At 36.9% G+C, this 22,354-nt stretch overlaps 1 protein-coding gene across 9 annotated transcripts in view; it reads left to right on the forward strand.

Moving 5' to 3' along the window:
- LOC121319996 (protein MON2 homolog) overlaps nucleotides 1-22,354 on the forward strand; it is a 41,329-nt gene that overhangs the window by 11,706 nt on the left and 7,269 nt on the right. For 2 of the 9 annotated variants that reach the window (XM_041258045.1, XM_041258048.1), the window contains exons 6-30: nucleotides 52-149; nucleotides 647-772; nucleotides 1,188-1,382; nucleotides 1,816-1,940; nucleotides 2,366-2,505; nucleotides 2,820-2,973; nucleotides 3,350-3,549; nucleotides 4,599-4,680; nucleotides 5,218-5,399; nucleotides 6,281-6,334; nucleotides 7,660-7,772; nucleotides 8,129-8,233; nucleotides 8,353-8,433; nucleotides 8,917-8,990; nucleotides 9,134-9,224; nucleotides 10,090-10,191; nucleotides 10,767-10,769; nucleotides 13,590-13,700; nucleotides 14,493-14,668; nucleotides 15,169-15,331; nucleotides 16,133-16,426; nucleotides 17,109-17,307; nucleotides 18,050-18,672; nucleotides 18,892-18,927; nucleotides 19,671-19,814. In XM_041258045.1, the coding sequence (XP_041113979.1) occupies nucleotides 52-149; nucleotides 647-772; nucleotides 1,188-1,382; nucleotides 1,816-1,940; nucleotides 2,366-2,505; nucleotides 2,820-2,973; nucleotides 3,350-3,549; nucleotides 4,599-4,680; nucleotides 5,218-5,399; nucleotides 6,281-6,334; nucleotides 7,660-7,772; nucleotides 8,129-8,233; nucleotides 8,353-8,433; nucleotides 8,917-8,990; nucleotides 9,134-9,224; nucleotides 10,090-10,191; nucleotides 10,767-10,769; nucleotides 13,590-13,700; nucleotides 14,493-14,668; nucleotides 15,169-15,331; nucleotides 16,133-16,426; nucleotides 17,109-17,307; nucleotides 18,050-18,672; nucleotides 18,892-18,927; nucleotides 19,671-19,814 (3,671 nt within the window). The remainder of the gene's footprint in view (nucleotides 1-51; nucleotides 150-646; nucleotides 773-1,187; nucleotides 1,383-1,815; nucleotides 1,941-2,365; nucleotides 2,506-2,819; nucleotides 2,974-3,349; nucleotides 3,550-4,598; nucleotides 4,681-5,217; nucleotides 5,400-6,280; nucleotides 6,335-7,659; nucleotides 7,773-8,128; nucleotides 8,234-8,352; nucleotides 8,434-8,916; nucleotides 8,991-9,133; nucleotides 9,225-10,089; nucleotides 10,192-10,766; nucleotides 10,770-13,589; nucleotides 13,701-14,492; nucleotides 14,669-15,168; nucleotides 15,332-16,132; nucleotides 16,427-17,108; nucleotides 17,308-18,049; nucleotides 18,673-18,891; nucleotides 18,928-19,670; nucleotides 19,815-22,354) is intronic. The other 7 variants (XM_041258053.1, XM_041258054.1, XM_041258049.1 and 4 more) reach the window with 6 other exon arrangements.

Here is a 22,354-nt window from a genome sequence, read left to right on the forward strand (position 1 = left end):
TGCGAGCCACCTCCTGTAAATGCTAAAGGTTTGATTCATGCTCTCCTTCAGGTATTATAGAGCAACCACCAGTGATTCAAGGCAACAGTAACAGAAGATCAACCAATACCCTCAGACCCTGTGCTAAAGATGCCTACATGCTTTTTCAGGTAAATAACTGCATTTGTTAGAAACAATACATGTTTGCAGTGTCAGTCAAGGTGTTTTTTCAAACCTGTCGTTATGGGTTATATTTTATTCAGAAGTGAATGTGGTATTGTTGTCATTGAGTAAAGGCTTTTTATTAAACGGGCCAATGTGCTTACCAGCTTTAAGGTTACTATACTGGATTTAGTCATATTACCCAATTTGGGAGACTTTCTTAAATCGCTCTGCTTTTTGACCGAAAGCAAAAAAATGTGCATGGAACCTAGACGGAGATGTTTTTAATGAAAGAGAGATAGAGGGAGCTCTTTCTGTTCTCAGATCAGATTATAGTGGTGTGAGAAACTGACCATCTTTTTCTGAACTAGCCGTAATATTTGTTTTGATTTGGTGTGAACAATTAGCTTAGGTGAGCTGCTGACCTAATGCCGTTGGTAAAGACTGGAAGGCTTCAGTATGAACTTGTGTGTTACGCTTGAATCATGTTTGTTGGTTTTAACAGGACCTTTGCCAGTTAGTCAATGCAGACGCCCCTTATTGGCTCACAGGCATGACAGAAATGACTCGGACGTTTGGCCTTGAACTTCTGGAATCTGTTTTGAACGATTTTCCCCAAGTGTTTTTACAAGTAAGTTCTTCAAAGGTTTGGGCGTCAAGAAGAGCTACTTCCTTGTAGTGACCCCTGGGCAACGTCTCTGACAGCAAAAAGCTCTTCAGATCGAACTTGCCGTGCAATGCTTAAGCAAAGCAATGTTGGGCTTGGTTAGTACTTGGATGGGAGACCACCTGGGAATACTGAGTGCTGTAGGCTGCATGTTAAGCTCATATGAATATATATTCAAAGGTTTCATTATAAAATGAAATGAGCATAATATCTAATATATGACCAGGGCATATTCTCTTATAATTGCTTTACGTATAAGGTCGATGCAATTCTAGCTTTATCCTTATGCTTTTATTTTTTTCTCAGTCCAGCATTGAATGTGTTTGGCATTGATTTGCATTTTCATCTGGTTTAATGCTGTTTTCTGTTTCCCCTTCAGCACCAGGAGTTCAGTTTTCTTCTGAAGGAGAGAGTTTGTCCATTGGTAATTAAACTCTTCTCTCCGAATATCAAGTTCCGACAGGGCAGCAATGCCACCTCTTCCCCAGCTCCAGTTGAAAAGCCTTATTTTCCAATCTGCATGCGCTTGCTCCGAGTGGTGTCAGTTCTAATCAAGCACTTCTATAGCCTTTTGGTAAGTATAATTAGAATTCCTCAGTTACAATCCACTACTGATTAGGCTACATGCACTGTTTAAATTTTTGGTACAGTACACATAATATACTATGTTATATATAGTTCTGTAGATCCTCATTTTGTTATGAAATATTTATTAATATAGATAGGTAATTGCTAGTACAAAACAAGCAAAGTAAAATCAAAAAGACTTTTTTTTTTTTTTTACTTTTTTTTTTTAATCAAAAGGGTAAAAGAAAGGTAGGACAAACAATCACAGAAAACAATGAGTGGTTTTAGGACATGCTTTGCCACAAAGTGTTGACAGTAGTCTGAGCATATAAAGAGGAGCCTGTCCTCAGGCTGTACATGTGTACGCACTTTAAGTCATGATCAGCTTTTCAATGAAGCAGATGTACATTCCTAATGTCTTGCTGTTGTGTTTCTTGCAGGTTACCGAGTGTGAGATTTTTTTGTCCTTGCTGGTTAAATTTCTGGATGGTGATAAACCCCAGTGGCTTAGAGCTGTTGCAGTTGAGTCTATACACAGACTTTGCGTACAGCCTCATTTGTTACGGTAAAGCCCTCTTGCAGTATCTTTCATCAGACAGGTCTATTTTATCAGTCTAAACTGTGGTGGATTTTATTAAAACTATTAGGATCTGACTCTGTTCAGGTCATTAAAATGACCCATGGTATGAACACAAGAACTACTACTGTAAAAGTGAAAGTTGATGGTACCCGATGTACAAGGGCTTTACACTACTGTGTCACCTGAAAAGTACTCTCCGCTGCCAGAATAAATGTGCTTTACCAATTGATAAAGAAAAGTAGCAAAATAAGTACTGCATGTTAGGCGAATGAGATGTCATAGTTAGAACTTTAAGTCTCGAGGCATCAGATTCTGTGTTCCAGCTACAATAACAAACCTATGATTTTATAACTTTCAGCATTTTTAAATTGATTCATTTTTTAAAAATCTACTTTTTCTTTTTTCCCCAGGTCGTTTTGTCAGTCTTATGATATGAAGCAACATTCAACTAAGGTCTTCAGGGACATAGTCAATGCCTTGGGATCCTTCATACAGTCCCTCTTTATTGTCCCCAATGTTGGAAACCCACCCATTGTAAACACACCAGCAGGTATTGTTACATGCGTACTGCAAATAACACTGTCGATGTCTTTGTTAAATGTGGTAGCTTTTGTGTATTCATGGCTAAAGGAAGCATTTAGAGTGCAGCCTATTAGCTCTTCATTCTCTTTTATACTTTTTTTTTTTTTTTTTTAAGTTATTCTCTGGATGACTTAATGCTTTTACCCTATAGCTGTGCCAAATGGATTTTAGTATTCACGGTTCTGTAGAATGCTAAAACCTAATACTTCAGCAATCAAACTTGAAACAGGGAAATGTCAAATAAATAAAAATAGAAATAATAAAATGTTTTGTGCTGTGTAGGTGCTGCTGGCACAGGTGGCCCAGCTACAGCACAGAGTGGTCCGGGAGCAGCTGGGGTGAGCGGAAGAGTGACTCCTCAAGCTGCCTTTGAGTACAGGGGGACCTGGATACCAATAATGACAGTTACTGTGCAAGGAAGTGCTAAAGCAACTTGGTGAGTATACAGTACACCAGTGCAGAAACGTTTTTGTTTCTCATTAATATCAAATATGACCTACTTTCTTTATAAGCTGAGCCTTATTGCTGTGTCTTTTTATCTCTAAATTCAATTTAAATAAGAAAAGGCATGCTCCAAAACATGATACAGGCAGTCCTTCAGAAGAACAGTATCTTTGAGAGTGCTGGTCAACCAAGGTAGTTACGGTTGTTCTCATTAGTAAATATATATAATATAATATATATATAGATATATATATATATATATAATAATTTAAAACGTTGCAGGCCAAGTTTTCATTTGCAGGCCTGTTTGTTTCATAAATTTATGCTATTTTTTTTAAATGTATTTTTTTGGTTTCTCTGTTTTCTAGTTTGGAGATGCTGGACAAGGTGGAACCTCCATCAATCCCTGAAGGCTATGCCATGTCTGTGGCCTTCAGCTGCCTGCTGGACCTTGTACAAGGCATTACATCCATGTTAGAAAAGGAGCTGGGTCAAAGTGCCCCCCAAACCAGGCCAGATCCAGCCATGGTACAGAAACAGACTTCTGAGCAAAGTGATAAGGAACCTGGTATATGGTTTTAATTAATGATTTATTTACCACATTCAGGATGTATTCCTTTGCCTCTGCCAGCAGACCTGTACCACATGCCGCTTGACAGAAACTGACTCAAATTAAAATAACAATTTTAAATAATAAAATGTTCCACAGTCATTCAGTTCTACACAAAAATGTAATTCCTTATTGTCTTGTTTACTACATTATTCCACATTATAGCTGATTGTGCAGACAGCTATATCAGAAACCCTGATAGTCTAGTTGGTTTGCATTTTCCAACAATTCACCACCCCTTGAAATGTTTGCTGCTGCTGCCAAACAGTTACACTGCCAACATTGCGTCAAACTTCATTCACACTATAAGAATAACAAAATAACACTGAAAATGAATTACATGATATATATATATATATATATATATATATATATATATATATATATATATATATATATATATAGACACACCTGACTTGCAAAAGTATTTAGACCCCTGACCAATTCTCTCATATTATTGAATTACAAATGGTACATTGAAATTTCGTTCTGTTTGATATTTGATTTTTAAACACTGAAACTCAGAATCAATTATTGTAAGGTGACATTGGTTTTACTTTGGGAAATATTTTTAAGAAAAATAAAAAACTGAAATATCTTGCTTGCATAAGTATTCAACCCCTGTGCTATGGAAGCTCCCAGTTTGCACTGATGGAAGCAATTGCCCTAACGAGGACACAATTACCTTACCATTGGCCTCCGCCTGTGAACCGTTAAAGTTGCTGTCACATTTTCTGTGTACCATGAGAGAATTGGTCAGGGGTCTGAATACTTTTGCAAGGCACTGTATACGTGTGTGTGTGTGTGTGTGTGTGTGTGTGTGTGTATATATATATATATATATATATATATATATATATATATATATATATATATATATATATATATATATATATATATATATATATATATATATATATATATATAAATCATTATGGAAGTACAGCATTTCAATAATGTTTCCCTCCAGCATTGCAGATAGAATGTTTTATTTTTCTGTTTTACAGACACAAGGGCAGTATGGGTAGAAATGGTTAATGCTTGCTGGTGTGGCCTTCTTGCGGCTTTGTCCCTACTTCTGGATGCCAGGTGTGTGTAACAGTCAAATATTTGTATTTAAATGTATTAATATTTTAATTAATAACAATGTATCTGCAGTAACTTACAAAGTAGCAATAATCAATAATATGTTTTTGTACAGTAAATGGTACTAGTTTGATCAAACTAACAATTTATATGCACTCAAAAGTTGTTTGACAAATGATTTCTCAAAGTTTATTTTAGTATTTCAGTCCTGGATTTCAGACCTTCAATTAAGTATATTATTTAAATCCTCACGAGCTAGCAGTTTAATAAATACATTTTTCCTTTGTGACGGCTGAAAAAAAACAGACCTGTTAGTAAGTACAGACTCAGATTAGTGTGATCAGTTTGGAGCAGATTTACCAGGGGCCTGATTGTTCTGGCAACTAGTCAACTAACTGAAACCCAGGGCTCGGTGCAGTGCTATTGCATGTTTCAAGCCCTGGTATGATTTTTTAAAATAGTACTATATTCTGTAATTGGTAACTCTGGGAAGCAGAATGTTAAGCCGTTGTCCTAACCTTAAGACATGTTTTAATTCAGCACGGATGAAAATGCCACTGAGAACATACTTAAAGCAGAATTGACCATGGCCTCGCTCTGTGGAAGACTCAGCCTTGTCACGCCTAGAGATGCCTTCATTACAGCTATCTGCAAAGCTTCCTTACCACCACATTATGCCTTGACTGTACTAAGCAGCTCGGCTTCCACCCTTACAAACAAGTGTAAGTCTGTTATTTGGATTTACAAAAAGTCCTTTAGTAGAAAGTGTATTGCCTTGACAACTGATGTTGTAAACACTGTAAACTGTTTTAATAGGTTTTTTTTAGTTTTTTTTAAGATATGTGTATTTCATTATTTATTTCATGAAGGGGAGCTTAATGTGTTAATTAACATGGGGATTAAGTTGGGTGCTGTTTCTCACGAAACCTTGTTTGGATATGTTGTACAATAACTTGGTTTACTATGTACTCTGTGGGCTTGATTTCTCTAGTGATTTAAAAGCGTGCAGTAGACTTGAGTTCTAGCCTAATACATGTGTTACTGTTGTGTGAAACTGGGTTAATACATACAAGTATTTGGTATTGTGTAAAGTTTGTTTTAATAGAAGGGCTAGGTGAAGAGTATACTAAAAGTGCCCTCATTTTTTTTTAAATGTTCATGGCAGGTCTGACTTGGAAGATAATGTCACTTTGGTAAATTTCGCAAAGCACAGCAAGAACAGTGGCATATATTTGTTTGAACACCTATCGAATAAACATGTGTTCTCGTGAAACTTCAGAAACACATTTATATAAGGATTTGATGGGTAAGCTTATACATTAAGCTTGGGTCAGTAAAAACCAAAAAAGAAGAAAGATCCAGACTGTGCTTATATCAATAAGGGCACATGTCAGTCTATGTTGGTAATTTTGGGAACTACAATAATTGTTGCATATATTGGAGCTGCTCTTTGGTTTCTAGTAGGCAATAAAAACCATTGTTCATTATGCCCGCAGAGGACATTCAAAATGGAGCTAATGCAGCCCTATAGTATCTGGAGATCCGTGCAAAAAGAACCAAAAGCTGTAAACAGTTTGTTTTGTTTTTTTTCATGAATGCACAGTGCCTGACTATATCTGTGGGAAGGTTCTGGCTGTCCCTATGGCAACCTATACCGGTAATGGATTGTTTATTTGCAGTATATAAGGGACGTATGCCCAGCAGCAAGGAAAAAGAAACAGCAGCCATATACTTTGGAAAGTATTACACTAAAATGTGTACTACTTTAATGACTGCTAGATAAATGTGATCTTGTGCAGCATGCATGCATGCTGCCTATCAGTATTCAGGGGCACCGTTTTTAATGCATGTACTGAATGGTGTTCTTGAATTTCCTTACTTTCTTGCCATTAAAATATAAAAAGTACAAGCTATAAAATGATCTTTGCACATGCAATGTGTTCAATATTTTTGGATAATCAAGCCCTATGTGTACAACATGAATGAGAAGACTTGGGTTAAGTTGTTTCAGCCTACTATGTAGGATAGAGATTTGTGCCAAGGCGAGCATATAGTAGTTAAAAACAAACAAACTGATCACTGATCTTACACTGGGCAGCTGCATTTTCTGACTTCCCAAACCTGGAGAGTTAAACAATGTAGATTGTATTTTTATCACAATGGTGTAGTTCCCTGGCAACTTAGATAGTGAACACTCCTGTATGTCGGTAGGTATGTTACGCTGAGGGAGAACCGCTTTCCAATTGTGATGAAACTTGGAAAGCCCATCCTTTAGCTCCAGTTATTGAGAGTATCAGAATTTGGGGAACGGTACTTGGAGTCGCTTTTACGTCCCTTGTTTATATGTTTTTCATGACTTTCTTTAATACAAGTTATTGTTAGCATCAGAAACTGCTTATTTGCATGTCTGTGCTTATGCCACACTTACTTATTTCCATGTATCTGTCCATATATGACATGACCATTTTTAACTGTACATACTGTGGGTGTGGCTCTTGGAAAACTACATTTTCATGATACTGATGGTGCACATTTTGTATTTTAAGCCGTGGCTTGGAGACGTATGTTACTGTCACCCAGTGCAATGCCTACTCATTGAGTGGATTTTGCATGTCGTTTTACAATAATTAAAATCTAAAAGAAAACCCCTTATCCATATGCAGGAAATATTGATAGGTTAGCTCCTATCGTAAATCATTAGTAAGGTGCAGTCTGTACGCTGTACTAAAAGTACTCTTTTTTTACTAGGGTGCCTTTTAACAGGAGACATTTACAATTAACTAGGTATGGAGACATGTTCATATTGAGTGAACTACATGCACTGATTAACAAACAAAAGTTGAATAAAGTAATTGGTTCTTCTCCTTCAGTCAGTGTTTACACTAATAAGTAAATAAAAGAAATGAGCAGAACATTAATAAGTAAATAAATCACAAGGGGAGACATAGATAAAAGTGGTCAATTTTGTTTTCCATTTTGTAGCATACTCTATCCAGGGGCAGAATGTTCAGATAATCAGCCCTTCCAGTGAGTCTCACCAGCAGGTGGTGGCGGTGGGGCAACCCCTTACTGTCCAGCCCCAGGGCACAGTTGTGGTAAGGCCATTTCATCCCTATGCATGATCTGGTATAGTAATGTCTCTGTCTCACTACTATAAAGCTTCATGTCATGTTGTAAAGTAATTTTTAAAGTAATAAAAATGCTGCAGTTATGTATTATTTTAACACTGTTGTTTTACAGTTGTCTTGTAACAGATTCTAGTTGTAATTATTGCCTAGCCTCAATCCTGACTCGGACAATTTAAAAACATATATGTGTTTGTGTATTAGTGTGGTGTGACTGTGTAACTTGTGCTGCTTCACAGTGAGTATTACCGTTGTGTGTGTGTGGTTGATTTTTTTATTTTTTTTTAAATCAGTATGTCATTTTAAAATGTTTTTCTTTTCATTAGCTTACTGCAAAAAACATTCAGTGTATGCGGACATTGCTGAATTTAGCCCATTGCCACGGAGCTGTTCTTGGGACATCCTGGCAGCTGGTCTTGGCAACTCTTCAGGTAAAATGTATTATAGTTGAGGTCATTCTGATTTGAACAATGACAGAACAAGAACATGCCCCTTTTCAGGCGAACTGCATTCATGTAGTTAAAGCATAATGACGCCCTTTTTTGTTCAGCACCTTGTGTGGATTCTGGGGCTGAAACCTGGCAGTGGAGGTGCCTTAAAACCAGGAAGAGCTGTTGAGGGGCCAAGCACAGTAAGAACCTATTATTGTACTTTTGATTTTCACTTATTATCCCTTGCTATTGTCATGCTTCAGCATTTTATAGATCTTCATATCTATTGTTCTATCTGTCTATACTGTAAATGTGCTTACCGTAAAACTTCCGGGTCTCAAATAATCGGCTGTCTCCAATACGAGCCGGGTCTGCTGGCAAATACTGTAAATAAACACTGGAGGTGTTGAATTGATGTTTCACAGTAGGTAACTGCTTTTCAGCCTTTTAAATAAAATCTAGTTAGGACATTCTTGACCACAATACAGAATCTGTTATGCCTGTGTGTTTACATTCACGTATTGTAACACTTAATTGTGTACGTGTGCGCGGTAAACCGCTTGTTCAGTTGTGATGAAACTTGGTTCGGATATTCTTTATCGCACTTATTGAAAGAATCAGACATTGTATTTATAAGTCATGTTGGGGCATGTACTATATGTTGCATTACTTTTTTGTTCTAGGTTTTGACAACAGCAGTGATGACGGATTTGCCAGTAATTGCCAATATTCTTTCCAGACTGTTTGAGAGCTCACAGTAAGATATTTATTCTGTATTCTTTTAATAGCAAATGTTCTGTTTTTGTAATCAAATAATACTAAATATAAATATGAGCTTTTTTTAGATTTATTTGTATAGGTATGGATGTAATGTTGTAATTGAATATTTCCATTTCACAGACACCTTGATGATGTGTCCCTGCATCACTTGATAAATGCTTTATGTTCCTTGTCTATGGAAGCTATGGATATGGCTTATGGGAATAACAAGGTACTGTTCTTTTTTTATTTAGTTGTCTCTTATTTGAATACCCAATTCTGGTCCTGGAGTGCCATTCCAAACCAGATCCAGTAGCAGTAATGAGTTAATGAACTGCTTTAGGGCCCAGATGAAGATTTGAATCAATTAAACAGTTAAGAACAGATCCTCATTTAATTTTACCACTTTGCAGCTGTCATAAAAATGTAATCCAGCGTCTTTAAAGCACCAAAAATCTTAAATGAGCTGACAATGTATTTATCTTGCTGTGAAACAATTATACTTATTACATGGGTCTTCAGTTCATAAGCTAAGGAGGTTATATATTTTATTTATCTCTCCTCCAGTTAAGCAACTGATAGACCTAGCTAAAATGGTTATATATTTTATTTATCTCTCCTCCAGTTAAGCAGCTGATAGACCTAGCTAAAATGGTTATATATTTTATTTATCTCTCCTCCAGTTAAGCAACTGATAGACCTAGCTAAAATGGTTATATATTTTATTTATCTCTCCTCCAGTTAAGCAGCTGATAGACCTAGCTAAAATGGTTATATATTTTATTTATCTCTCCTCCAGTTAAGCAGCTGATAGACCTAGCTAAAATGGTTATATATTTTATTTATCTCTCCTCCAGTTAAGCAGCTGATAGACCTAGCTAAAATCCTAGCAGACCTCTTTCTGTCAAAATCAAGTACAGTATTTAGTAAGGCTAGTTGTCACCGAAGCCTATATATATTATAGGACATTATATAAATAATATATATTATTGCATAGGACATTTTATCATGCTTTTTTCTCATGTTTATTGTCATAAACAAAAAATAAATAAATCATGCCTGCAATGAAGTAAATGTCTGTGTCTGGTTTTGTTTAGGAACCTTCTCTCTTTGCTGTTGCTAAATTGCTTGAGACAGGACTGGTTAATATGGACAGAATAGAAATTCTGTGGAGACCTCTGACAGGCCACCTCCTGGAGGTAAATACACCATTTCCATTAGAAACATATGTGCATATGGCTTTCAAGCGCCTGGATAAAAATGTTTGGTTTTCTTTGTTGCCAATAATGCCTGGAGAGAACAAAGCACCCTTCTAGAATGTTGGTTTTTTAAGTTTTATTTATTTATTTTTTGGGGTATTTGTATAATGCTGGCTGGGTTTTTGTTTTGTTTTCCTTGCTTTTTTAATGTAATTTTTTTGGGTGGCCAAATGAGGCAGGCTGCAGTTGTGGTTCTTTTCTAATGTAAATCAAGCTAATCATAGATAGCCCTTCTAACACATGTTTTCCGACCATGATGTCAAAGTACTACCTTTGAGATGCTATCGTAAATAAACCATATATTCAGTATTGCTGTAAAAGCCCTACCTTTGTAATATTACTGTAATTAAACTCCTATAACCAGTATTGTTTTCAGTATTTTCTCACTGTCCCAAGCTATGATAATTAGATTTCATAGTGTATGTGTTGTAAGATCTCAGTGTTTGTAACTTGTTTCTGTTTTCATGTTGTGTTTTTCTGTTTCCCTTCGTTTTGCACCCGCTTGCCTTATGCAGAAGGTAAGTTCATGGAATTTAGCACTGCTTGTCATCTGCCATTACTTTTCTTACAGGACGTACGGCTAGTTTAACAGACAACGATAAGAGCTAATCTTGTTTCTTAGGCAAGGTGTTCCAAGATTAGTGCTAATCAGGGTCTGTGAAACCATCCGCTAACGTGTATTACATCAAGTCAGATTTTTTAAGCTTTTATGCCAAAGTCCCATTTTTTTTTAAAGTTTTGTTTTTCTTAAATTACATAGCTTGCTATACCATTCTTATTATTGCTTATTGTTTTGTAACAATGACAGTTTCTTTTTCTGAATTGCAAAATGACATTTATAGTAAAATTGATATATTAGGCTCATTACCTAATATGATGTAAATATAATAAGAATAATTTTCTGATATCAAAATATACTGTGCCCTTGGGGTCCCTGAGTGGCTGACCTGGTAGAAGCACAGCCACGTGGTGTGCAGGGTGAGTTATACAGCGCAGGTTTGTGTCCTGGCTGTGCGAAACAGACCGGTCTTTGCTGGGGACTCTGAAGGGAGCATCGCCTTGGCACAGGTGCTCCCGTGGGTTAGGGAGGTAAAACCGGCAGGGACTGTTTCTCCTCATCGCTCTACAGCAAACCCTGCTGGCCAGACACCCAAGGAGCTCAGAGCGGACACCTGCAGGGCTGGCCTTTTGTCTTCCAGGGGTCAGTAGCTCGCTTATATCTGCTCTAGTTCCTGGGTGAAAAAGGAAGCTGGCTTGGTCATGGGATTGGAGGATGGCCACTGAATCTTCGGGTCTCCTGAGCCATGTGGGGAATTGCTGCGGTTAGGGAAAAAAGCGATTGGGCATTCCAAACTGGGGAAAATTGGGTGAAAAAATATATATATATATATATATATATATATATATATATATATATATATATATATATATATATATATATATATATATATACACACACACACACAGTGCCTTGCAAAAGTATTCAGACCCCTGACCAATTCTCTCATATTACCGAATTACAAATGGTACATTGAAATTTCGTTCTGTTTGATATTTTATTTTTAAACACTTGAAACTCAGAATCAGTTATTGTAAGGTGACATTGGTTTTATGTTGGGAAATATTTTTAAGGAAAATAAAAAACTGAAATATCTTGCTTGCATAAGTATTCAACCCCTATGCTGTGGAAGCTCCCAGTTTGCACCGATGAAAGAAATTGCCCTAACGAGGACACAATTACCTTACCATTGGCCTCCACCTGTGAACCATTAAAGTTGCTGTCACATTTTCTGGATAAAAACCCCACTGTTGAAGGATCATGGGTAAGGCTGTGAATCTGAAGGAAAATGAAGACCAAAGAGCATTCTACAGAAGTTAGAGATAAAGTAATACAAATGCATAGATTAGGGAAAGGGTACAAAATAATATCCAAGTGTTTGGATATCCCAGTGAGCACAGTTGGATCAATAATCAGGAAGTGGAAGCTACATCACACCACCCAGGCACTGCCAAGAAAAGGACGTCCCTCAAAACTCAGCGCTCAAACAAGAAGGAGAAGCCACAGAGAGGCCAACAATCACTTTGAAGGAGCTACAGAGTTCAGTGGCTGGGAGTGGAGTAATGGTGCACCAGTCAACCATATCAAGAGCTCTGCATAACAGTGGCCTGTATGGGAGGGTGGCAAGAAAGAAGCCGTTACTCAAAAAGTACCATCTGAAAGCACGTCTGGAGTTTGCCAGAAAGCATGAGAGTGACCCAGCTGCAAATCTGACAACCTGGAGCAAATCTGCCAAGAAGAATGGGCCAAAATCACTCCGTACATCCTAATCCCAAAAGACTTAAAGCTGTTATTGCAGAGAAAGGTGGCTCTAACAAATATTAATGTGTGGGGGTTGAGTACTTATGCAAGCAAGATATTTCAGTTTTTTATTTTCCTTAAAAATATTTCCCAACATAAAACCAATGTCACCTTACAATAATTGATTTTGAGTTTAAGTGTTTTAAAATAAAATATAAAACAGAACAAAATTTCAATGTACCATTGTAATTTCAGTAATATGAGAAAATTGGTCAGGGGTCTGAATACTTTTGCAAGGCACTGTATGTGTGTGTGTGTGTGTGTGTGTGTGTGTGTGTATATATATATATATATATATATGTGTGTGTGTGTGTGTGTGTGTGTTTGTGTGTGTGTGTGTGTGTATATATATATATATAATAATATATATAATATATATATATTATATTATATATATGTAAGCCCTTACTGGCACCCACATTTGCCTCATATTTGTTGACTGGAATTCTCAGTGACCAACCTATCAGATTTATCTGTTGTGGTGCTGGGAAAGACATTTAAAGATGTAATAACCAATTTTGTTTTAACCTCTCATTAGCATAACTGTATTTCCACAAATCCATTTGTATCTGCTGCTGGGGGTGTGACTTCGATATAGTGGAAGCGCTTGTACATATGTCTAAATAGAGTTTTATGTGTATCTGGAGAACTACTTCACCAGTTGTGGATAAACTTGCTCAAAGAATGTAAGCTATAATAAGAGGCAGTTGTAACATAAATGCAAGTACATGTCATTTTGAGTTCTGATTAATAAAAAGGATTGAAATAAAAGCCGTGAATAGGTGAGAAACTTTTCCAAGCAGCATTTATTCTACCAGCGCTGGAACTAACTCTCCGTGCAATCAATGCTCATCAGAAACTTTAAATGTGTTTTTCTCGTTTTCAATAAAAGCACTTGCGCAGATAGCATAAATTGTCAAAAATGGTTTTGTACACTTTAAATCGCTAGCACTGTTTTTTTTTTTTTTTATCTTTTTAGGTTTGCCAGCATCCAAATTCTAGAATGAGAGAGTGGGGAGCTGAAGCAGTGACAGCTCTGATAAAGTCAGGCCTGGTATACAAACATGACCCAGCACTATCAGAGAACCAGGTACAGTATGTCTAAGCTGCTGCATGGAGATATAAAGGTCAATATATTCAACATTAATACCCATGGTAGGATATCAACCATAATTATAATTTAAATAATTCATTGTGATGGATTTTAGGGTTTTATTTTTTAATCAAGTTATATAAATATTCTGCAACTATTTGGCCACAGAATGCAAAATAATGTGTATATATAACATTGAGGTATTTCCCAGCACTGAATTCTTTTTAGTAGTATTTCTACAGTGTGTAGGCGTCCCTTTGAGGAACTTTTATATAATTATCATTCTGCTGCTATCCCTGACATAACTGTTCATATCATAAACCATTTGAGATGCCAACTTGATATTTTCAGTGTTTGGAAACTCCTCAGGGAAAATCCAACAGCGCCGTTTATTTTGAATGGATGTCTTAGTGAGGTCACTTGATTTTTACATTTATGGTGCATAAAGAAAGGCCATTTTGATTGAGTGATCCTCTGGCCACATCAATGGTGCATACCACAGTATTTGAGATGTTGGTCTTTCATTTGGTACAGAGCTGTTTTCTATGTTTCTTTCATTCAAGTTCCAATACCAGTGTTGTTATCATTGACATCGATGATCATTTTCGCATGTCCATTCATGTTTGCAAACTGTTTCATCAGAGATCCCATTCTCTCTTAACAACCAGGCTGTTAAACCCACTATTGTAATTGGCCTAGGGCCTAGTTCCAGATCTCCCCCACTTGCTCAGTAACCAGGAAGCAGCACTTTTTGACAAGTAGAATTCATCAATGTTGTTGTTCCTTCAGAGGCTGCAGTTGCTGTTGCTGAACCCATTGAAGGAACTGTCCAACATTGTCCATGCTGATATCCGACAGAAGCAGCTGGAGTGTGTCCTGCAGATTTTACAGAGCCAGGGTGACAGTTTGGGCCCTGGCTGGCCCCTTGTTCTGGGTGTCATTGGAGCAATCCGGAATGATCAAGGGTAAGTATTAGAACAGTTAATATCACAACAGAATCAATTGATATTGATATTTCAGGAACCCCAAGGTCATTAAAGCAGATTCATAAAAAAATATTTGTCTGTCCCCAGTTCCCTTACAAATATTTGCTTATATAAAGAAACAACACAATATAACCTGGTTGACGGAGACCACAACTTTTTTTGTTTAACATGAACACATAGCTGCATTTTTCTAAAGAAAGTCCAGTCATCAATCACGAATTACGTATCTTACAATAGACAATCAACAACTAAAATATTATTTTTTACACTAAAAAAAAAAACTAAACTGCTGTTGAGCATAAACAATGATAGCATTATAGTTTTATAAAAATTGTTACGCATCTAAGAATGTGAACTGTGGTTTTATTCTATAATTCATTCAATATATACATACATAAAAGTGAAAGTAAGTAGAACGTAGAAAAGCAAAAAAATACTAAAAGCTACCATCGAGACTTTTTTCATTTGTGTCCTTTCAGAGAATCGTTAATTCGAACAGCATTCCAGTGCCTGCAGTTAGTTGTGACAGATTTTCTGCCAACTATGCCTTGCACGTGTCTACAGATTGTGGTGGATGTTGCTGGCAGCTTTGGACTTCAAAATCAAGAACTGAATATTAGCCTGACTTCAATAGGTCTTTTGGTGAGTAATACCTGCAGTATCAATACATTAACACACTAACGCTTAACCAAAAGGGATTGAATCAATATTAGTTATTAGTAATGTTCGCTCTAAATTCCAGCACCATTAACTAAATTATGGCACCATTGTAACAGATTTGTAGCATTAAAGTTCTGTCCAAACATCATTAAAAAACAACTTTAATGAAAAGCAGTCTGATTTCGCTGCTTACCTTTCGCTATAAAACCAGACGTAAATATTACAGTACAAAAACACAACTTTTACCTGTAAACAAAGCTAGTCAATAATAGTTAATTTTTTTTATATGTGAGAACTATGCATATCTCAGTATTTTAACCATTAGTAATAAGCTGTATATTATAAATATGTAAATCTTGCTGTTTACTTATGTACAAAGACAATGGTGTAAAAAGTGTTGCTTTGTGACACTGTGGTGTTTCGAGGCCACCACAGACATGAGAAACCAAGCTGTTAAGCACAATATTCTCTGCTCGGGATGAGAAATAATATTTTGGGGGTGAGAAGTGAACAGGGATGTTGAGGAGTGTTTCTGTTACCAAGAAACTGCCTCTTGAAAACCGGTCCTGGAAGCTGCCAATACATGCTTAAGAGCTTTTGTTGATCCCTTAGGACCTTTCAAAAAGATTTTTGGTTCAGTCATCTACACATGGCCATATTGTTAATGTTATGATAAACCATTCATTGCTATCAATGTTCAAAGTATAAAAAGCTGAAAAACACATTCATTTTTATCTGTAGAAAACTAGGGGGGGTGACTTTCTTTTTTTTTTTTTTTTACAGTGGAATATCTCTGATCACTTTTTCCAAAGAGGAGAAACTATTGAAAAGGAGCTAGATAAAGAGGAGACCATTTTGGAGAAGCAGGCAAAAGAAAAAGGCGTTCCTCTGAACCGTCCATTTCACCCTGCGCCACCCTTTGACTGCCTCTGGTTGTGTCTCTATGCCACGCTGGGTGAGCTGTGTGTGGATCCACGTCCTGCTGTGAGAAAGAGTGCAGGACAGACCCTCTTCTCTACCATCAGCGCTCATGGAACCTTACTGCAGCAGGCTACCTGGCAGACCGTTGTCTGGAAGGTACTGACACTGTATTTCTTTGTAATGTTCTCCTGCAACAAGCTTTGCAGCAGTATGGCAGTTACATTTATCTTTTAACAGATAAATCAGTTGTGTTTTTTTTAATAATCTCTTCACTTTTACTGGGGTATGTAGACAGTTTATATATGGGTGGTCTGATGCCATTCATAAAGTAAAAAAAAAAAAAAAAAATCTTTGCTTAACCATCAAACAAAATAACTTTTTTTTTTTAATGAAATCCTAGTTTTTGTAGTTTTTTGTTCCTTAATTTTAACATTAGGTGAGATTTAAGTCACTGTTTCTGAGCCATTGCATAAATATACATTTAGGAATGCAGATTTATTATTTTTATCATAGGCAAGTTTGTATAATGTTCAAACATTAGAAAAAAAAAAATAATAATATTGACCACCTTTTAAACGTTTGAGGCAGTAAAATAATTATTTTGCTTGTAAATTTGGGAATATAGATCTCTAAATGTATTCAGTCAATTCTGACTTTAAGATTAACATACAGCACAGGCATTAAAATCTCAATTGCATATTGTTTATCATACTGTAGATACATAAAGCTAAAGTAGTACCGATTTGAACCTTTTTTTAAAGAATCAACCACTTCACTCTTCTGGAAATCGTAGCCTTTATAAAGTGTCTTTTTTTTCTATTTTTTTTTTTCCCCGCAGGTTTTGTTCCATCTATTGGATCGTGTTAGAAAATCATCAACTACAGCAGACAAGGAGAAGATTGAATCAGGAGGAGGCAACATCCTCATCCATCATTCAAGAGACACCGCTGAGAAACAGTGGGCTGAGACCTGGGTCTTAACTTTGGCCGGGGTCGCCAGAATCTTTAACACCAGGAGATATTTACTGCAGTCCTTAGGTGGGCTGTGCTGTATGGAAATGCTCTAAATATACGTCTGATGGTTTTACAGTATAACTTGTGTGCAATGGTGCACATGTTCACAATGGTTACGAGGTGTATTGGTTTGAACGCAAGATAACTCGCAAACTTAAGCCACTTATTGCAATTGTACATTATAGAACGTTCTTATATCATTTTTTAAATCACCAAATATAGTCACTACTCATCACGAACAGTAAAACTGTTGGTTATAAATAACTACTGTAATTCGCAGATAAGAAAACACATTGTTAATTTTTTTTTTATTTTTTATTATACATCAAAAGCTTATGGAAATCCCTCATAACTTTTTCTGGAGTAGTAAGATTTCAGTTTTAAATATTATGTTAGGTAAGGTAAGCATAGATTAGTACCGATCAAGTTTTGTGAAACCAACAGATAATGTAGTGTGACTCACTGCTAAATCTTGCTAAAAATAATTATAATACAGTACATGTACAGCCTTATATATAGAAGAGGGAGGTAAAGGTTTGTTTATTATTACATCAATTCTAGTTAAGGTTTTATATAGTTGTTTTGCTTTTCCTTTAAGATTGTGTTTGTTTGTTTGGTTGGTTGGTTTTAGAAAGTTAAAATGGTTTTTATCCTCTTCGTTCAAAAGACATTTAAGTACGTAGTTTTAACCCAGCATAGATAACAGCAATAAACAGGAGGTTAGTTTACTCTGTATCTGATAAAGACTATTTTTCATCCCCTTCAGGTGACTTCTTCAAAGCCTGGGAGGTTCTTTTGGATCATATTCAATCAGCAGCGCTCAGCAAGAACAACGAAGTGTCGCTGGCTGCTCTGAAGAGCTTCCAGGAAATTTTACAAATAGTGACTCCAGTGAAAGACTCTGAGAAACCAGACACACTCTCAGCCGTGAACTTGCCTATCCTTATTGATCCAGTGACTGCTTCCGGCCCTGGTAGACCACTTGAAAGAACAGATTCACTCGGGGAAAGGCTCTCAAGGTACAGTGGAGCTGAACAGATCCCGCCTCCTGATGAGATTGAAGATTCTGCCCTTTGGTGGTCTGCTTGGAATGCCTGGTACAGGATAGGGACTGATAGTACAAAACCACCAACCAGTTCTGAGAAACTGGCATTTATACCCAGCCAGCCTTTTCTTACCGCCCTCATTCAGATATTCCCAGCACTCTACCAGCACATCAAAACAGGGTTCAGCATGGACGATCTGAAAAAACTAGGAGTCATACTGCACGGTGCAGTCTCTGTTCCCATCAGTTCCGACGCTTCTCCTTTCATTCTGCCGTCTTATACGGAAGCAGTATTGACAAGTCTTCAGGAAGCTGTTTTGACATCTTTAGATGTCTTGCAGAAGGTATGAATAATCTTCCTTGTAACATTTATCTTCCAGTTTAACCCCCCCAGACATCCGAGAACACGGTATTAATAAGTTCTAAAGAGCAAAGACAAAAGACTGTTCTTCAAAACTGCCACTACAGATCTGGAGAACAGAAAATACGAAGGAAAGAAAAGAAAGCATGACCTTCAAATTGTGATTTATTTTCAACTCCCATTTTCTCTTTTTCTAATTTAGACTCTATATAACAGTGCACCAGGAAAAGAGCTACAGGTATACAGCATCTCTGGAACTTTAACAGTAGCAGATGCCTAGCAGCATATAACAATTAGTTACATAGTTTTTTTAACTAGGCAGCATCAGATAGTAGAAACAGCATGGAACATACAGACTGTAAAGGGAGAAAAAGCAGTCCCCAATAAAATATTAAAAGCAGTTAATTGTTCACTTTTGTATTTTAAATATGCTACCGTAAAAAGCCCATTGTGTCTTCCAAAAGTAGTAGTGAACTTTTGATACATAATAGCATGAATGCTTTCAGCAGCAGGCTGATTGCCCTCACATTCCTGTTGGACCACTTCCCTGATGCTGCGGTCAGTTATTTAGCAGGTTATACCCAGTATATCATATTATAATGCCTGATTGCTACTTGCAGTGACAATTGTCATTATTCTTAGTCATTATTATTATATAATTGTCATTATTATTATCACCCCTAGTAAAGTGAAGCTTTATTGTTTTCTGTTTATTTTTACTTTTAATTGCACTCATTTAGGTTTTACCAGCCAGGATGTATCAAGACACTGAGCATTTAATTACTATTATGGATTTGTAGGGGGTACCAAGACACCATTACATATTCACATACTTAGTAAGAGTTTAAAGGGTTAATCGCATGGTTCTTGAGTTGTTTTGCGAATTATGGTTTTGTTTAAACGCTATTCTAGTCCTCCAGATAATGCCGTGCCAGTATTTTGTTAATATGCATTCTATTTATTATATCGTTATTATTACAGGCAATCTGTGTTGGACCAGAAAACATGCAGGTCATGTACCCAGCCATCTTTCACCAGCTTTTGTTGTTTGTGGAATTCTCTTGTAAACCTCCGCAGTATGGAAAACTAGAAACAAAACACGTCGCAAATGCCAAGTACAACCAGGTGAGGTTCTCTGTGTTGCTTCTTGTTTGGGGCTTCCGTTAAAGGAAAGCGTTGTATCTGTTTATTTTCTTAATAACAATGTACATAATCACGTTTTACAAAGTAATGACTGTCCAAATGATTCTGAGCACCTTCCTGTTACATTTTCATCTGTTTTTATCCTCTTAAAGGAGTGATAACCCAGACTTTAGAATATGCCTTAGCAAAGTTATTACCAGTCCCCGTATTATTCTGATGTTGTTTGTTTATTGCTTTAGTTTAGAGAAAAAGCAGATTTAAACTAATACTTTCTATGCCAACTTTTCCATGGAGATGTCTTGTGGCACAGATACTGAACCGACAAGTAGCTGTTTAAACTTAATATGCTGCTTGAAAATATATATATGCCTAATAATTGAAATGAAAAAAGCAAAATATAAAAAGATCATATAGTATATAAAATACTGTAAGGATCATGTATGATGCTAATGTAGAAAACTGATTTTAAAGCCTTGGTTATCGCTTTTTTAATCACAGGCTGTATTTGTAAAACATTCTGTGGGACCATGTTAATTTTCTATGTCATATATATGAACTTGAAATAAAAGGGCAAGGGAACATACTTGATGCAATGGAAAAGTAGTATGACAAATGTAGTGCAGAATATCATCTTGAATAGCGAATAACAGAAATCTAACACCACACAGCCAAGGGGCCCCCTGTGTTTCCTGCTAGCTTGGTGCATATCAGTGCTAACACTGTGGTAGATGCAGCTGAAAGGTTTTTCAAAAAGTTTTCAGCCTTCATTTTAGCTGTCCATATATTTTACAGTGCTAAATATAACCATGTCGAAAGGGGGCCAGTTATAACCATGTGATCATATTTTTGTACATTTTCTATGAGTAGTGTGGGTTTTTTTTTTTTTTTTTTTTCTCTTGCTAAACAGAATCTCTCAAGACATTTTGCATGTACAAACACGGCTAGAAAAAGTTAGAATATAGGGAACAGCCATCGAAAGATGTGATATCTACAAAAGGGGCCAAGCCCTATAGAAACAGAATGATCAGCCCTGTAGAGAAGGCATGTGAAAGTGGCTTAGTTAAAGAAGAATACAATTAGGGCAAACTTGGCCCCTCGTTATTTCAGTAGAAACCAGCATGAGTAAAAGCAATTGGCAACCAAGTTTTCCCCTGTTGTTTAATTTTCACTTTACATCATGACCTATTTTTGTATTCTTTATTCTAACTTGACCTGAGTAACTACTGTAGGGACAAAATTTTAAATAAAGATTCTCTGAGAGTTGATAAGAAGCAGCACAGTTAAGCAGAATTCTTGAGTGGCAACACCACACAGGCAATCTGTTGATGCTTCTCTGACACGTATTCACAAAGTATAGCTTTTATAGTAATGCACAAACAAGACAAAATAGTGTGTGGGTGCAGCAGAACGTATATTCATCTTAAAAGGAAACAAAGTATCATAAGATGTTCTCGATACACACAAGATGTTCTCGGCACACAGCCAAAGTGTGATGTCCTTGTAAAGTGCTGACTTACCTATCCATATTTCAACATAGCTTACACAGACATACTCAAGCATTTTCATAGTACTTGTTTAACTAATATTTATATTAACCCTTCACCCTAATATTTACTTTAACCGTGACTCCCAGTAAAGTACATTTTCTTAAATCAGCATCTCTACATGTATGGCAGCCATTCCATTCCAGTGTCTGGTGAATTCCAACACAGGCATACCTCATTCTACTGAATGAAGTACTGATTAGGAGATCACCTGAACCAAATCTTATTTAACGAGGAAAAGTATAAAAAACACTCCTGTGGTCATCACTATCCTCTTGCAATAGGACCAGCTGGATGGCAAAACAGTGCTAGTAGTACCTCAAAAGTAATTGGAATCCAAAAATAACTATTGACCATGCCCAAAGAGTTGAAAAGGAAGGTTTTGAGTGAGGAAAAGAAGGGTTCAATTCTGACTTTACTGGCAGAGGGATACCGTGAGCGTCGGGTTGCTTCCATCCTTAAAATTTCAAAGATGGCGGTTCATAAGAACAAGGTCAGCGCAGCACACATTGGGGACAACAAAGCTACAGACCGGCAGAGGGCGAAAACAACTCCCCACTGACCGGGATGACCGCCAACTCATTCGAATGTCACTCAGCAACCGTAGGATGACATAAAGTGACCTACAAAAAGAATGGCAAATGGCAGCTGGGGTGAAGTGCACGGCGAGGACGGTTCGAAACAGGCTCGTAGGGGCAGGGCTGAAGTCGTGCAAAGCTAGAAAAAAGCCCTTCATCAATGAGAAGCAAAGAAGAGCCAGGCTGAGGTTTGCAAAAGACCATAAGGATTGGACCGTAGAGGACTGGAGTAAGGTCATCTTCTCTGATGAGTCCAATTTTCAGCTTTGCCCAACACCTTGTCGTCTAATGGTTAGACGGAGACCTGGAGAGGCCTACAAGCCACAGTGTCTTGCACCCACTGTGAAATGTGGTGGAGGATCGTGATGATATGGGGGTGCTTCAGCAAGGCTGGAATCAG

This window comes from Polyodon spathula, chromosome 8, assembly GCF_017654505.1.
Source record: "Polyodon spathula isolate WHYD16114869_AA chromosome 8, ASM1765450v1, whole genome shotgun sequence".
In the NCBI taxonomy this organism is placed as follows: Eukaryota; Metazoa; Chordata; class Actinopteri; order Acipenseriformes; family Polyodontidae; genus Polyodon; species Polyodon spathula.